The sequence below is a fragment of the Lagopus muta genome, chromosome 3 (assembly GCF_023343835.1).
Source record: "Lagopus muta isolate bLagMut1 chromosome 3, bLagMut1 primary, whole genome shotgun sequence".
Taxonomy (NCBI): domain Eukaryota; kingdom Metazoa; phylum Chordata; class Aves; order Galliformes; family Phasianidae; genus Lagopus; species Lagopus muta.
In genome coordinates this window covers 50,493,663-50,509,689 of record NC_064435.1, presented here as the reverse complement: position 1 = coordinate 50,509,689, position 16,027 = coordinate 50,493,663, and the positions used below count along the sequence as shown (strand labels likewise).

Sequence of the window (16,027 nt, the reverse complement as noted above, 5' to 3'; positions counted from 1 at the left end):
AGGTCTCCTCTGAGCCTCCTCTTCTCCAGACTGAACAATCCCAGCTCCCTCAGCCACTCCTTGTAAGACTTGTGCTCCAGACCCTTCACCAGCTTTGTTGCCCTTCTCTGGACATGTTCCAGGGCCTCAATGTATTTTTTTGTAGTGAGGGGCCCAAAACTGAACGCAGTTCTCAAGGTACTCACCAGTGCTGAGTACAGGGGGATGATTACATTGGGCCCTGATTCTGATTTTTTGTCCAGCAAGTTCCAGTTTCTCATCCCATTAGTTGTTAGCCTTACCTCATCATTATTCACCTCTCAGCTCTCCTTTTCCAGCCTGTTGGATCTTCACCGTGCTCTGTAGTTGTGTTTCAATGCTTTTTACAGCTTTTGTGCTGTCTGCCTTAGAATTGGAGGTTTTCTTCTGTTACTTTGTCAAGGTGCTAGGCAGTGAGTTACAGAGCTTGCAGGACAGACTGACTTCATCTGCAGACATCCACATCACTCTGAGGTTGGTTCATCAGCCGTTTCAGAAGAGCTCTCAGGCCAGGGCCATGCAGTCTATCTGCAGCAGTGGTGGCTTTGAAGGGACTCCCCTTCTTGCGTAGTTATCTGTGACAGAGTCTAGGCTTTATCAGTTAAGAGGACCAGAATTCATCATTGGATGAAGTTGGATGATTTTGCTGCCTTTAATACTATAAACAGCTTTTTTACTTATCCTAACAAGGAGTTGCAGTGTAAGATATCTTGTGTTTTGTTGACTATTTTGGCAAATTTTTGTAAGTGAAATACGAGTCACTAGGATACAAAGTGTTAGGCTACTTCAAAACTAGGAGATGCTTCAAGCTCTCAGTAGAAAACTAGACTTAAAATAGAGAAAATAAATTGATGATGGTAAATTTTATTCTCTAAGCTTTTTTGGAAGAAAAGTTGTTTCTAGCAAATCTAGTTTTTTCTTGTATTAATATGATATATAGAATTTCTCTTTCAAAATTAATGATTTCCTTAAAAGTCTGTCCTATTTACAGGTGCTTATTTTGGCCAACTGTAGGATTGAGTGTTCATCAAACTAAAATTTCATTGTCACTGATTCAAGTTTACTGAAACTTGCATGTATTTGAGTAATCTTCATAATCTGACTTATTCAGTACAACCTTTCACATATACATTACATACATACATACTTAGACATATTGCTTAAGGAGTTCAACCTGCACGTATTTGAGAGCATCCAAGATTTAGACAAGATGACTTTTATTGTGGATGCTCCTCTTATCGCTTTAGAAAGAGAAGCAAAGCAAACTAGATGTGGTATTTGCTCTGGTTTGTTTTATTCAGTCTGGAGTTGTCAGTTCTAACTGGTGTTCAAGAAAGCTAAGGGCTGCATGCATTATCCATGTTAAATACAAAGCTAATGCTCCTATTTGGCAAAAGGTTATAGTTCTGACATTTTGTGATCATTCCAAATATCCTAAGGAAGATGGTTCTGTCGTGCTGTTAAATTTTACCTAAACAGTTCCTACCTATGTAAAGCTTAGTAAGGCATGTGTATCCTGTGTACAGTGTACATTTTATTATTTAAAATATTATAAATCTAACCACTGTCTCTTGAGAGTAGCTGCTGGGTCTTCGTTGTGTGTTTGTGTAGGTCATCAGTTCTCTGATAGCAACTACAGTTTAAGCAAATCCTGAGAGGAGAGAAATAGTTAGTACTTAGGTCTGAAATTAATTGTTTGTTTTTCCTGTGGATAAGTGAACTATTTGGCATGTGATTAGGATATATTCAAGCAGTTCTTAATTGAAAAACTGAATTACACATTTTTGAAAGTCACCAACTTCAGTAAAAAAATGTATCTAATAAATTTAACTAGCAACTTGGAGAACATAGAGCTATTTCTATCTGACAACACTTATCAGTAGCCTTAAAAAGCAAAGAATGAAGAAGAGTCTGTGGTTGTGGCTGTGGTGAAATCTCTTCTGTGTGAAAAACTGCAGCCAGGAGCTACCCTCAGTTTGTTTCTTCTCATTGCGGTTGGGTTAACTTTCTGCATAGCAGTTTTCTTGAAAGCAGGTTATGCTTGCAGGGAATTTGGATGGATCCTGATACTCACGTTTGATGACTTGCTCTCTTACAGTTGTTGTGGGTCTTCTTGTTCTCTCTTTTTAATAATAGAGAACGTGGTCCAAGTCTTTTTTAGTAGTTTATTAGTACAGAGTGTACTTGCACCTGGCTTTGCATAAAGGTGGTGCTTATCAGATTGACGCTCGCTGTAGACTTACTGACTTGACCACTGGATCACACAGATTGTAAGTACCAGAGTGTAAAAAAGCTTATTTTGGTAGTATCTGACAGTGTGTTTGCTAACATTTATAGTGCCTTTTTTGTTTTGTTTTATTGTGACTGACAGAGCCTACAGTGCGGGCAGAACTGATGGAACAGGTACCTCATATTGCCATGTTTTGTCAAGAAAACAGACCTTCCATCCCATATGCTTTTTCCAAATACTTACTACCTATTGTGGTACGGTACCTTGCAGACCAGAATAACCAGGTAAGTGTCTTACAGAAGCAGTTTATTAACTAGCTGAATATTTCCATTGTGTGAGATTTTTCAACTTAAATAATCTAGGCTGAGTTAAGAATGTAATACTTTAGAGTGAAAAAAAATTTAAAATGACTTGTAATACATGGAAATCTGAATTTACTAAAGAAAATTTTGATTGGTTTTTTTTTCACCTTATATATTCTGTTCTGATTTTGGAGCTTTTATCTGGTGTTGTGTTCTTATAGACAAAATCAGTCATTTTTCTAGGTTTTCTAGTTCAAATTCTGGCCAAAAAAAAAAAGGATAATAGACAATAAAAACGTCTTCTTGCTATAATTCAGTTCTTTGAACTGTTACATACCATCATATCTGCTTATTTATATATAAATCTAGTAACTCTTGTCTTGGAAACTGAGTTGGCACTGAGCATTTTGCATGTCTGCACCTATACATCATCTTGCCTTTAGTTTTCTGTAGGATTCTCTACCATTTCAGAGTAAGTCCTAGGTGATGTTAGTTTTAGTATTTGAAAGGTCTGAATTTTTGACGCTTTATTTTTTATTTTTTAAACCTTTCCAGATCCTCCATAGTTAAGAACAGGTACCAAAACCAGGCATATTTTTCTTTGTAATGGTTTTGCTAATTGATGTGTAATACAACAGCCAATATCTGCTTGATATCCTCTCATTCACACATTCCATGACTGTTGATCTTCCTAACCTCTGTTGATAACTGCACAGCTCATTTGGCTGATTTGTTCTGAAACAAAGACCTCAAAAGGTCTTTTAATTGCTGCATTGCAGTAGATAATCTGTCACTTCATATAATGCTTTCTCTTCTGACATACATGACCTTGCATTTGCAAGTTTTATGTTCATGTAAGATAAATAAGCCCATGATTTCAATTTATCTGGATTATTCCAGTTGACTCCAGAATCATTTGCAAGCTTTTATCAGTAACTTTGGGATTTTTTTTCCAGATGCTAGCAAAGTGTTTGGTGTTATATTTGTCAACACTAGATACACAGCTATTGAAGAGCACTGAGAACTAATTGCCCTAGAAATAATTCTATTTGGTGATTGTTACCTCCATGAAACTTATTTTTGAGTGCCAGTTAAATCCATATTAAGTGAATTTTAAAAGGTTATCATATTTTTGTGTAGGTGGAACGAAGCAAAATTGTCTTGTTCAGAATAAATGCAGTTATCCATTGTCAGACAAACTTGGTAAAAAGAGGATTTGTTTAACAAAACTCATATGCCGTAGAACTTTGAATATTTTGAATATTTGAATATTTCCCAGTTAGCTGTGCTGCTTCTCTTCCATGACTTTTTTTCTGTTTCCCTTTGGCACAGTAGTCTTGACTTGGGAAATACATAGGTGGACACTTACTATAATAGCATTCATTAGTTTACAATAAGCAGATTTCTAGGTTCTGGTGTTGTGTTTAAATCATGAAGTATTTGCAGAGTGCTTTTGGAGACCTTGTCCTCTCTCTCCAAGCACCTTGAACATAGGTGTGCAGCAGTATGTAGGTATGGCTCCCAAAATACTTGGACCTACTTCACAAAAGAACCACCCTACCTCCTTATACTCCTTGATTTGATTTTTATCTCCTTACAATAGGTAAGAAAAACAAGCCAGGCAGCATTGTTAGTTCTCCTGGAACAAGAACTCATAGAGAGATACGATGTGGAGACCAAAGTATGCCCTGTTCTGATAGACCTGACAGCACCAGACAGCAACGATGATGTGAAGACAGAGGCCGTGGCTGTAAGTAACAGCAGTATCAAACTAGAGGGTATAATGGTCTCCTGAATTGTTGGTGATGCTGTGTGATTACTGTGATGCTATTGTGTTTCCAAGATGTGCATCAATATGGTACTAGAGAGAAAAACTTATATTGCTATCCATAACTAATCCATAACTTTTTCTGTGCCATCTTATACTCAAGTCAAGGTTAGATTTAATTTCAGTGTGTTATATAGGCTATGAAGAAAAACCCATTTGGACAAACCAGCACAGGATATTAATTTTCATTGGCTTACAAAGCATCTACTTCTTGTTTTTCGCAGGCTTGTTTTATGAGGGATTTAAATAGCATATGTGGAAAATTTCTATCTGTGGCAAATCTATGATCCTTGAATTCTCTTTGTCACTACTTTCTGTTCTGTTCTCTTAAATGATTTCTTTTTGTTGTGTGGGTTGGTTTTTTTTGGATAAAATAATAAGCATATTTGATAATTAAAACTTTTGTGTCCAAATGGTCAGCAAATGAATATTTTAAAGGAAAAATGTCAGAAGCTGTATGTCCTTTCTCTTTTAAAATTTAGAATTTTATGTAAGAAGTTAAAGCTGCCACTTTCTTTGGTATAACGCAAATGCACAGTATTTGTATATTAGGGAATTGCAGATGGACAGTGCTCTCAGACATTGGGTATGTTTTTTTTTAATGTCTCTGTGTGGAGCTGGTAGTTGGACTTGATGATCCTTATGGGCCCCTTCCAACTCAGGATATTCTGTTTTTCTATGATCAATATCAACCATTTTAAATTATTTTTATCGAATCATAGAGAAAATAATAGAAGACACTTAACCATATTATTAAGTAATAATTTTCTGTTAAAAAAATTCCTCAAGTACTTGAACAGTCAGATCTTTTCAGTTGAAGGACTAATTTTTTTATTTTTTTTTCAGTAGTTCTTCATGATTTCAGTTTTCTATACCAGAAAATTAAGTGTAAAAAAGCTCTGCTTAACTGACATGAAATTGTGTATTGTGCAAGCATTCCTAACTAGTGTCTGTCTGTTTTGCCATTAGATAATGTGCAAAATGGCCTCCATGGTGGGAAAGGACATCACGGAAAGACTTGTTCTGCCTAGGTTTTGTGAGATGTGCTGTGACTGCAGAATGTTTCATGTTCGTAAGGTACGTATTATCAGCACCTCATCTGGATTATCTGTGAAAGGAGTGTCATCAGTTTGGAACTTGCCTTTGTCTGAAGGACACCTTCCTGCTAGATTGCATCTGTCACATGCTTAAGTGAAAGCTATGGGGCTTCCTTGTAGTTTGTATTTCCATAGATTTTATATTTGATGCTGACTTTTTTTTTCCCTGAGTACTTACCTTTATTATTTGAAACAAAGAAAGAGCTGTCCTTACGATTGTGCAGGTAACCATGAAAATGTGAACCGGCTGGAACTGATAAAGCATCAGCTACCTGAGCTCATACCTCTGTGCGTAGACATAAAGATGCTCATTAAGATGAGGCAAACTAGTATGCTATAGTGAAACTTAGGTGTTGAGACTGCGTTTTGGTTTCACCTTGCTATTGGATAGCTTCTTCTCCTTTGTAATTGCTTGTATTATTTCATTTGACAGCACTTTGAACGTATTTTATTCTTCCTTTTCGCTTCAGTTTTGGGGTGGTTCTTTTGGGATTAAATCATTAGTCAAGTTTAAAAAGAGAAAGTTAAACTAAAACTCCAGAAGATCTTAAAAAGAAGAAAATATTTTAATCTTTTTTTTTAACACTGTAGAAATAGGTAGAATGGGGAAATGGCAGATTGTGAGTTAGTGTCCAAAATTGTTCGCCTAGTTTTAAAAGCTGTTTAGTTATTTCTTTTGACTTTTTATGCTGTATTAAAGAATTGTCATAGTGGTTATTTCTTGCATTTCATTTGCAAGGTATGTGCAGCCAACTTTGGAGATATCTGCAGTGTGGTTGGGCAGCAGGCCACTGAAGAAATGCTGGTAAGCTATCTATTAAAGGATTTTTCTTTTTAGTGCAAGTCAGTAGTGGAGTTAGATGTGGGACAGCAAAGGACAGATAAAACAATTAGGCAATAACTACTATGTTCTCTTAGTAAGAAGAGTCTATAACAGCTGTGACTTTTCAGTTTGGCTGGTACAAGGTTTTGTTTAAGATTTATACAATTTTGAAGACCGTTAATACAGACTTCTTAGAATCATAGAACCCTTAGAGTTGGAAGGGAGCTTTAAAAGTCATCTAGTCCAACTCCATTGCAATGAACAGGGACACCACAGCTAGATCAGGTTGCCCAGAGCCTGATCCAGCCTCACCTTGAAAGTCTTCAGGCATGGGGCATCAAGCACATCACTAGGCAACCTGTTCCAGTGCCTCACCACCCTTCCTGTAAAAGATTTTTTCCTTGTTTCTAACCTAAATCTACCGTCTTTGATCTTGAAGCTTTTTCCCTTTGTTCTGTCACCACAGACCCTACTAAGGGAGTCTGTCCCCTTCTTTCCTGTAGCTCCCCTGTAGATACTGAGACGCCTTTATCAGGTCACTCAGAGCCTTCTCTTATACAAGACACAATCTAGAGCTAAGAGAGGGTTTAAAGCAGCCTAAAGAAAATACTTCAGGTTGTGAAGATAGAGAATATCAGTAAATTTTGAAAGATATTAGTTAAGAAATAGACAGGAGTGTATCTTCTAACGTCTGTAATGCAATGAGAAATTACAGGTGCAGGTGAGTAAGAGGAGAGTAGGTTGCTAGGAGGGGCAAGTCTGATACAATCTTTTGAAGTTATTCTTCAGATATGTGAATATTCCTTGTATGTATCTGCAGGTAACATGAGTGCCAGTGATTAGAAGGGTGGTGCTGCTGAATGTGTGTTTTGTCTTGTGAACGTTCAACTGAGGTATCTGTTGAGCGTGAGGGCAGAGAATTTGATGGGGGGAAATGAGCATGGAAAAGAACTCACTTTGAAACAAGTGCTGCCTGTTAAGACTTGCAACTTGCTGTGTTCTGAACAGTTGCCGAGGTTTTTCCAGCTCTGCTCTGATAACGTGTGGGGAGTTCGGAAAGCCTGTGCTGAATGCTTCATGGCAGTTTCTTGTGCAACGTCACAAGAAGTCCGGCGGACAAAGTTGTCAACCCTTTTTATTAATTTGATTAGTGATCCTTCGCGATGGGTAAGAAACGCTTCTTATTTCTTGAATAACTGTTAGTACAGTTTAGTGATTTGATTGTGATATTCTACATACGACTTCTCCCTGTAGGTGTGGATAACTTAAGTTGTTTCACGCATCTTGAGAAAGATTCTTGTTGGAATGCTTGGTTTTCCAGCAGGCAGAAGAATTTCTTTCTATTTCCACCACAACATGGAGGAAAAACTGTGCCACCAGGACCGCTTTTCTTAGCTACAGAAGTTGCTATGGCTTAACAACACTAAAGATCATCAGCAGAGCTAAAAAAATAGTTGGAATTTATTTATATTTCACAGATCCCTCCCTACTTCCTTTTTTTGACTCCAAGGTCTATGCTTTAAAGATTAATTTTGTTATTGAGCAGGCTACTTCCAAGAGCCAGAAGTAGATCTTTTGCACAGGGGCATGAGCTCTTGGATCCTTGGAAATCATGCAAGTTGTAGTCCAGCAGATTTAATCAAATAAAAGAAATGAAGGGTGGATACGATGATTGGTGGGGCAGGAAGATTAAATAGGAGGAGGAAGGAGGAACAAATTAAAGTATGAAGAATGACAAAGGGGACAAAAAAATGCAAAGCATGTTATCATTCAAATTCAAAACAGTGAAAAGTCTGTTCACTACAGCAAAGTTCTTTTCCTTCTAAGTCATTATCTCAGCTGAACTTTCAAATTCACCCACTTCTGCTATTTAAATGCATGTGATTTTTTTTGGCTGTGGAGCGTGGGCCCATCAACACAGTTACTTGTGATTTAACTGTTTTTTCCTAATGTTTTTCACTTAGCACTCTAGGTATACAACTGGCTTAATCTTCCAAGAAACTCTACTGTTACTTTCCTATGTAGACTTATGACCCTTCCTGTTGCTAACAATAGACTTATGTTTCATAAGAATTTATATTATATTTACATAATTTATTTTTCCTTGGACCTTTTCCACTAGGTTCGACAAGCTGCTTTTCAGTCTTTGGGGCCTTTCATATCAACTTTTGCTAATCCATCCAGCAGTGGTCAGTATTTTAAAGAAGAAGATGATAAAAACTCAGAGGACCATGCTTCTGCACAGGAAAACAGGTAAAGAATTTCCTCCTTGTTTTTTTCCTGTGTGAGCTGCAAGTTAAAAAAAGATACCTTTCCTGTATGAACTGAGTGTTTATCTTGGAAAAATCTATAACTTCTTGTCTTAATCCACTACCAGAATTTTCAGTTATCTATTAAAAATACTGAACTATTCAGTAGTTTAGAAGATCTTCAGGTACCTTAGGATATACCTTCTATGACACAGCTTGGTAGATGAGGATACTGTCTGTCATAGAATCATATCATAGAATGGTTTGGGTTGGAAAGAACCTTTCAGATCGTCTATTTCCAACCTCCCTGCTATAGGCAGGGACACCTGCCTCTAGACCAGGTTGCTCAAAGCCCCATCCAGCCTGGCCTTGAATGCTTCCAGGGAGGGGGCATTTACGATCCCGCTGAGCAAAACTATATGGATGGCTGTAAGATATTTGATCTTCCTAAGATTCTTGTAGAGAAGCTGTTGTTGATCATACAGTCATAGAATTGCTCAGGTTGGAAAAGACCTTAAAGATCATCGGGTCCAACTATGACCTCACCATACTACTCTAACTCTAACAACCCAACTTGATGTGTGAGGCGGCACGAGCAAGTGGTGATGTGGATTGAAAACTGTCTGAGCAGTGAGCCCAGGGGGTGATGATCACTGATAGTCTTCGCTGGTGGTGAGTAACTTGTGTATCACAGGGATTGGTACTGAGACCTCTTCTACTAAACACCTTAATGGTCTGGATGAGGGGCAGAGTGCACCTTCAACAAGTTTGCAAACGACACAGATCTGATAGGAGTGACATCAAGGAGCTGTGCTGCCACATCCAGAGGGACCTTGAAAGGCTTTGGAGAAGTCACAGGAGCCTCATGAAGTTCAGCAAGGGGAAATGCAAAGTCCTGCAGCTGCAGAGGGAAGAAGTCCAGGCACCAGTGTGTGCTGAAAACTGGTGGGCTGGAAAGCAGCTTTGCAGAAAGGACCCTGGGGTTCAACTTGGTGTCCACCAGGACCGCTTGTAGCAAAGGCTAATGGTAGCCTGGGCTGCATTAGGAGTATTGCCAGCAGATCAGGGAAGGGTCACCATGCACTGTTGAGGCCATATCCAGAGAACTGTGTTCAATTTAGGGCAAACCAGTGTAAGAGAGAGATTGAGCAATGAGAGAAAGTACAGAAGAGGGGCAAAGGGTAATAGACTGTAATGTCTTTCCTATAAGAAAAAGCTGAGAGCTGAAATTGTTTAGCCTAGAGATGAGGAGGTTCAGGAGGGTGTGTTATTAATGTGTATGTATAGCTGAAGGGAAGCTATAAAAATACTGAAACCAGATTGATTTCACTGGTGCTCAGCACCAAGACACTAAGCAGCGGGCACAGGCTGGAGTGTAGGAGGTTTCCTTTGAACATTAAGAAGCTCTGGGCACAGGGCCCTGTGTGGCTGTGCTTGAGGAGGGCTTTGGACCACGTGACCTCCTGGAGTCCTTTCTCTTTTCAACCAGTCTTTGATTCTGTGATTTATTTTGCTATGGTGTAAGTAAATCTACTTTGATAAATAAGAAGCTGATGGTATGTGTATGAATTTTCAAAGGCATATGTTTGTGACAAGTTTATTTTGTTTTTAAAATGGTTCATTTGCTTTGTCGCTCAACAGTGAACAAACCAGAACTGCAGAAGACATCACAACAGAGGATGAGCACAACAGATCAGAGGACCCGTTCTCACACATCGACAATGACAGTTTTGCAACAAAACTTGAAAATGCCACGGGAGATCAAAATGCAGTGTCAAATAACTCCCAGAGGGAAAGTGATTTCCAGACTGAGTCATCCTTTCATTGCACTTTGTCTTCAGATTCTTGTGGGGGAATGGCTGATGAGAACGAGCGAAGTTCTCATTGCTGTACAGCAGGACTACGGGTGGCTGGGCACAGTTCACAGGAAACCTCTCTTTCAGAGCAGGAATTGTACAACTCTTTCCATTTCTGGAGGACTCCACTTCCTGAAATAGATATTGATTTGGAGCTTCAGCAGACTTCTGAGATAATGCTCAATAGAGAAATTCAGGAACTCACCATGCCGGTATCTCCAAACATTCCTATGGCAACAAGGAAAGAGTTGGAGGAAATGATAGAAAATTTGGAACCCCATATAGATGATCCAGACGTTAAAGGTATAGTAAAAGTACTGAAGCATTTTTAGTGTCTGGAGATGTGCTTATGTTGCTTTAGCAGTTTGGGCTTTAACCTTATCTTTAGAAGTCAGAGGTAGAACTTTTCTACTCATTTTTAAATAAATCGCATCTAGTAGGATTTAATTGGGAAAAGTGATGATATTGAACCAAAAGGGAACTTGCATATGTGTAAAGATGTTTAAAGGCAGTATGATTCCTTCCATAAACTGAACTCACATAGCAGTATAAAATTCTGACTGCTCAGCTTGACAGTGTAATCAAATAGATGGATCCACAGTATAAGCTATCAATCAGAATATTAATTTTTAATTAGCAGAGGTATGAAACAAAACAGATAAAGTATATTTTTAAATTACCAATAAAGTGATAAATGTGGTTTTCATTTTATGAGCTATCCAATCTACTTTTAAATAGTTAATCTTATTGATTTTCCTATGAAATCTTGATTGCTGCAGTCTCACATTGTCTACTTAAGTTTGCAAAGCTTTAGTGTCAAGCTGAGAACTAATCTAAAGGGAATTGTTGAAATGAGCACGTTTTCTGATTAAAAAAACTCTTGAAGGTAGGAAAAGGGTTTCACAAGCATGGCCATCTGGCTGAACAGCACTTCAGAGACACCTCATGAGCTGAAATAACTCGACTGATTCACACATACGTACCAGAGATAGGTTTCCTTGGTACACATATGCTGAATAAATCCTAAGGCACATCAGACTTGAGGTTACAGCCAGAAAGTCTTGAGCTATCACTATGAAAGAACCACGTTCTTCTGAAGTTGAAGCATCCCTAGATGAAAGCATGCATCTATACAAAAAAGAAAAAGTAGGAAGGAAAAAGAAGTGGTAGTTAAGAAACATATCTTAGTTTGCATGAAGATTTATGTAGCCTATCTGCTTGTACATCCAGAATTATCTTGTTACAAGTTAGTTTATTTCATGTGTGTTCATGTCTTGTCTCAGAGTGGTTTCTTGTAGCTCTTGTGACTAGATGTCTAGAGGTACTGCTGTACAGGTGCAGCTTTAGACTAGAACATTTCAGAAGAAAACTCTTACTAGGTTGTCAACACCATGAGCTGCCAGTGTGTGCAAGTTTGGAAAAGTTTGAACTGGGGTTAGTGTGTTTCTGACCAGTTGTTTTTGTTGTTGTGGGTGGCTTTTTATTGTAATTTGTTTGTTTGGCTTTGGTCTTAATTCATAGAATCATAGAACTGTTTGTGTTGGAAGGGACATTTAAAAGTCAAACTCCCCTGCAATGAGCAGGGACACCTACAGCTAGGTCAGAGCCCCTCCAGCCTGACACTGAGAGTCTCCAGGGATGGGGCATCCACCACCTCCCTGGGCAACCTGTTTCGGTGCCTCGCCACCACTGTAAAAGAAAATAAAATAAAAACAAAAAGAAAAAACAAAAAACACCCCAAAACTTCTTCCTTATATCCAGTCTAAATGCCCCCTCTTATAGTTTGAAACCGTTTCACCTTGTCCTATCACAACAGACCCTGCTGAAGAGCCTGTCCCACTATCAGATCTGTCTGGAGCGTTCTCCAGGCTGAACAGCCACAGCTCTCTTAGCCTGTCCTCATAGGAGTGGTCCTGACCTCATTTTTCTAGCCCTCCTCTGGATGTTGTCACTCAAGTCTACCAAATTCCTGCCACTCAGGAATCCAAAGGGATTCCTGCTTCTGCGCTGTGCTCCTGCCTTTATTGCTGCTTTTTTCACCAAGGGCAGAAGGTGCAGTGTTCATTCAGTATGTGAATGGAGTTTGCCTCACTGCAGTTTCCCTCCATACATTTCTGATTTTTGTAGCAAATTGAGCAAATACCAGAGAGTTCACAGAATGAAATGAGGATGAATTAATGAAGGTGTGGTTTGGGAATAAGACTGTAGTATACGATGCTGTGTGCGTGTCAGTAACATTAAATATCCAGACAGCCTTAATTCTGTCTCTATTGCTTGTCAGTGCTAGACTGAAACTTCAGTATCCTTCTTTTCATGTGTTGGGTTTGGGAGAGTACTTTCTAAATACAGAGAATTTCTTTTGAGGGGAACCATATTGCCCTGCCTCGTTGTCAGGGTTTTGGAAAGTTTTTAATAATCCTATTGATGTTTTTATTACCTGACTGCATAGAGTAACTAGTAATGCTAATAAGGTGGTGTCCATTATGGAACAGCCAGCAGAGGTCAGTGATTGCTGTGTGCTGGTTGCTGTCAGCACCAGCCTCGGGCAGCTGAACAGGTGTGGAAGTTTGGTCTGAAGTTGCACCTCTCTGTCATCAGAGCAGAATCCATTTCAGATTTCAGATCCTTTCTTGAAGCCCTGGAAACTGATGAGGCTTCTAGCAAACACAGTTTTTAACAGTGGCTGGCAGCCACCACTGACCATATATATATATATTTCTTTTTTCCCATAACCTCATGGTGATCTGCTTTAACTGAATCTCACTCCCCCAGATCCTTTCCCTGAGGCTTTCTTTCCAGAACTAACCTGTTGCCAGAGTATTGCATCTGAGCAATAGGTAGTTGAGCAGTCAGTAACTGAGATAAGACAGCCTGTTTGCTTGCAGACAAACTCCAGCTTGGATCGTTCTGCTATCCGATATGCAGTGCAAGGCAATGGTATGTTAATGTTAATGTGACCTCTCCTGTCTGCTGGCCAGACATCCTGAGGTCTCACAGGCTGGGAGATGGAAACCTGCACATTCCTCTGGAGCATGCCAGCTCTTTTAAAAATCATTGTGAAGTCTTTATTGGGGTCACTTTTTTTCTAGCTCTTTCAGTCTGCTGTCTTCAGTGACTTCAGAAGCTGCTTTTCTTTCCCCATGTACTTTATCTCTTTCTTTCTTTCTCTAGGGACATTGTCTTGAGCTTTATTTATCCCCTTCTGCTCTGCATAGGGAGTGTTCAGTTGTGTAATATCAGGTTTTCTAATTGTTATTTGGTGGGTGATGGAAGTTCACTTGCACATTACTGGGGCTAGCTGTGGTTTGTGCCAGCCACAATGTGCTTTTCCAAATGGAGGCCTAATATGGAAAAAACAGCCCATATGTATTACATCAGTAGACCTCACTCCAATATAAAAAACCTGTGTTTATAGGTTAGGCTGCCAGCTGTGCTCACATTTAAGTACATTGATGATGGAACAGAAGGTGAGGAGAAGAGGAGAAGAAATTCCTCTTTGTTTTAATGTTTCATTTACTATAGCAGTCTTCAACTCTCACTCCCTGTTGCTGGGATGTTACAGGCATGTTTCCTTAGTTACATGTGTTATTGTATCTGCTAGGGCAGCCTGTAATTTTTGCTTGCCAGCAAGAAGGGAAAGCAGATCCTTCAGCAAAAAGGGAGTGTGCCACTGAGAAACATCCAGGTCTTTTAGCGAAACATCAGGGGAAACAGCAATGCAGCATACAGGAGGGGTGGAAAGTTCTGAGAAATTAATAAGGCCAGGTAAAAAGTGGTTTTGAACGTAAGGGTTGTGCTAGTTGTTTTAGGGTGTGGGTGCGGTACAGTTAAGCAGTTCCCTTCTGAAAAATACTTTCTGCTTGAAGCGAAAGTCAGAGGAAGAAAGAGTTGATTGGTGGATGGTTTAAGATCCTGTAAGCACTGACTTTGTCTGAACAGTGCTGTATGTGGGCCCTGTGTTTTGCAGGAAGCTGACCTTTGAACTCAAGTTTTTCCTGAAGGTAGTTGTGAAAGTTGTTGCAAAAAGCTCATTCCTTCTATCCAATCTAAACCTCACAACCTCACTCACTTCAGTTTGAAACCGTTTCCTCTTGTCCTGTCACAACAGACAAGACAAGGCCCTTGGCAACGGGAGCTGTGGAGAAGCACTTGGAGAAACAGGAAGGCACTGGTGATCAGTGAAGTCTGTGGGAGTTTGGCATTTGAAATGATCTTTGAAATGATCACCCATTTTGCTTATTTTTAATGAGTGGGTTGGTTTGTTTGTTTTTGGAGTAATTTACCAACCTCCTTGATCTTGCTAATCTTCATGGGCTCTGAAGTGCTGAGATTTATCGTCACTGAAATGACATTTGAACAGTAAAGTCATAGCAAGCTTTTGTTAATCTTAGGAATTGTACCGTCAAATTCCTGACACTGTACTGGGATCATGGATGTAAAATGCTGTGTTAGAAAAGAGTTTTGTTCTTTTGGTGGCTTCTTATGAGCGGTTTTGTTTTGAAGTTTCTGTTGTATGGTCAGTTTTTCCTGTTGAGGTGAATTCGAGTGGTTTTACAGTAAGAAAATCTTGCAGTTATCTTAGAAATTTTACACAGGTACAGACTATATTGAAAAGAATTGCCTTCTGCTTATCAGACCTCATTCAGAAACCAGGGACCTCTGTGTGTTTTTGCTAGCTCAGATTGCATCAAGTTACAATTTTGTTTCTTGTAATGGATACATAGCACAGAAGAGAGAACTCCTGTCTATACCAAGGAGTCCAGTTTTCTTTGTCTAATTCTTATTGCTAGCTATCCAACACTCAGATTCTGTAACTTGGTATGGCAAACTGAGATTGAATACAGATACATGGTTTGCTGTTTGATTTCAAAATGGGCATAATGTTTAGATAACCTTGGAAAAGCCATTTCTGTATGGTGAGCATGGCTTCTGGGTAGCTGGGTATATTTAATGGGTCAGGAGATGGAGGAAAGAAGGCAGGCTACATTGGTCAGCACTGAACGCTGGGCTGCTTGCAGGTAAGGTTGATCATGATACCAGCCTGCTTAGGTCAAGCTGTACCCAGCCTACATTGCTCAGCAAGAGGTTTGGGTTTTTTAACTGGCAGATTCCCTTCCACTCTTCACTCTAAGACCTTACTTCCCATGAACTCTGAGGCATTACTGTGTGGTTCTTCAGCTGTTCCTCAATTAAACCAACATCTGACAGTTAACTGGCCATGCTAGGTTTATTGCAGACCAGTCTCTCATCCCTTTCTCTTTCGTATGCTGCAGCACAAGTGGAGGTGTTGTCTGCTGCACTCAGAGCATCCAGTTTGAATCCTCAGGAAGAGACAGTGGCCAGCATTGGCAAGGGAACAGACTCTCAGACTGAACTAACCAGCAGTGACCAACAAGATTTTCAGCCCATACTGAGTGATATTGTGCCTTTAATTGGTGACACTGTTGAGGTAAGAAGTTTTGTGCTCTTTTATTTTGTTTTCTTCCTGATACTGATTTCCGTGCTCCAGTAACAGAGCTGTATTTTGTTTTTGTGCAGTAATTGCAGTTAAATGCTTCCTACTTTGGCTAGCATGATGCTTGGTTTTGTTGGCTGGTATTGAAACCCAAGCTACTAAAATAAAA

The 16,027-nt window shown here is 39.3% G+C and overlaps 1 protein-coding gene across 8 annotated transcripts in view; it reads left to right on the top strand.

The window, feature by feature from the left end:
* Positions 1–16,027, top strand: part of PPP4R1 (protein phosphatase 4 regulatory subunit 1) — a 59,684-nt gene that overhangs the window by 31,448 nt on the left and 12,209 nt on the right. For all 8 annotated transcript variants that reach the window (XM_048938572.1, XM_048938575.1, XM_048938574.1 and 5 more), the window contains 8 exons: positions 2,390–2,532; positions 4,154–4,300; positions 5,348–5,455; positions 6,215–6,280; positions 7,307–7,465; positions 8,421–8,551; positions 10,189–10,706; positions 15,677–15,852. In XM_048938572.1, the coding sequence (XP_048794529.1) occupies positions 2,390–2,532; positions 4,154–4,300; positions 5,348–5,455; positions 6,215–6,280; positions 7,307–7,465; positions 8,421–8,551; positions 10,189–10,706; positions 15,677–15,852 (1,448 nt within the window). The remainder of the gene's footprint in view (positions 1–2,389; positions 2,533–4,153; positions 4,301–5,347; positions 5,456–6,214; positions 6,281–7,306; positions 7,466–8,420; positions 8,552–10,188; positions 10,707–15,676; positions 15,853–16,027) is intronic.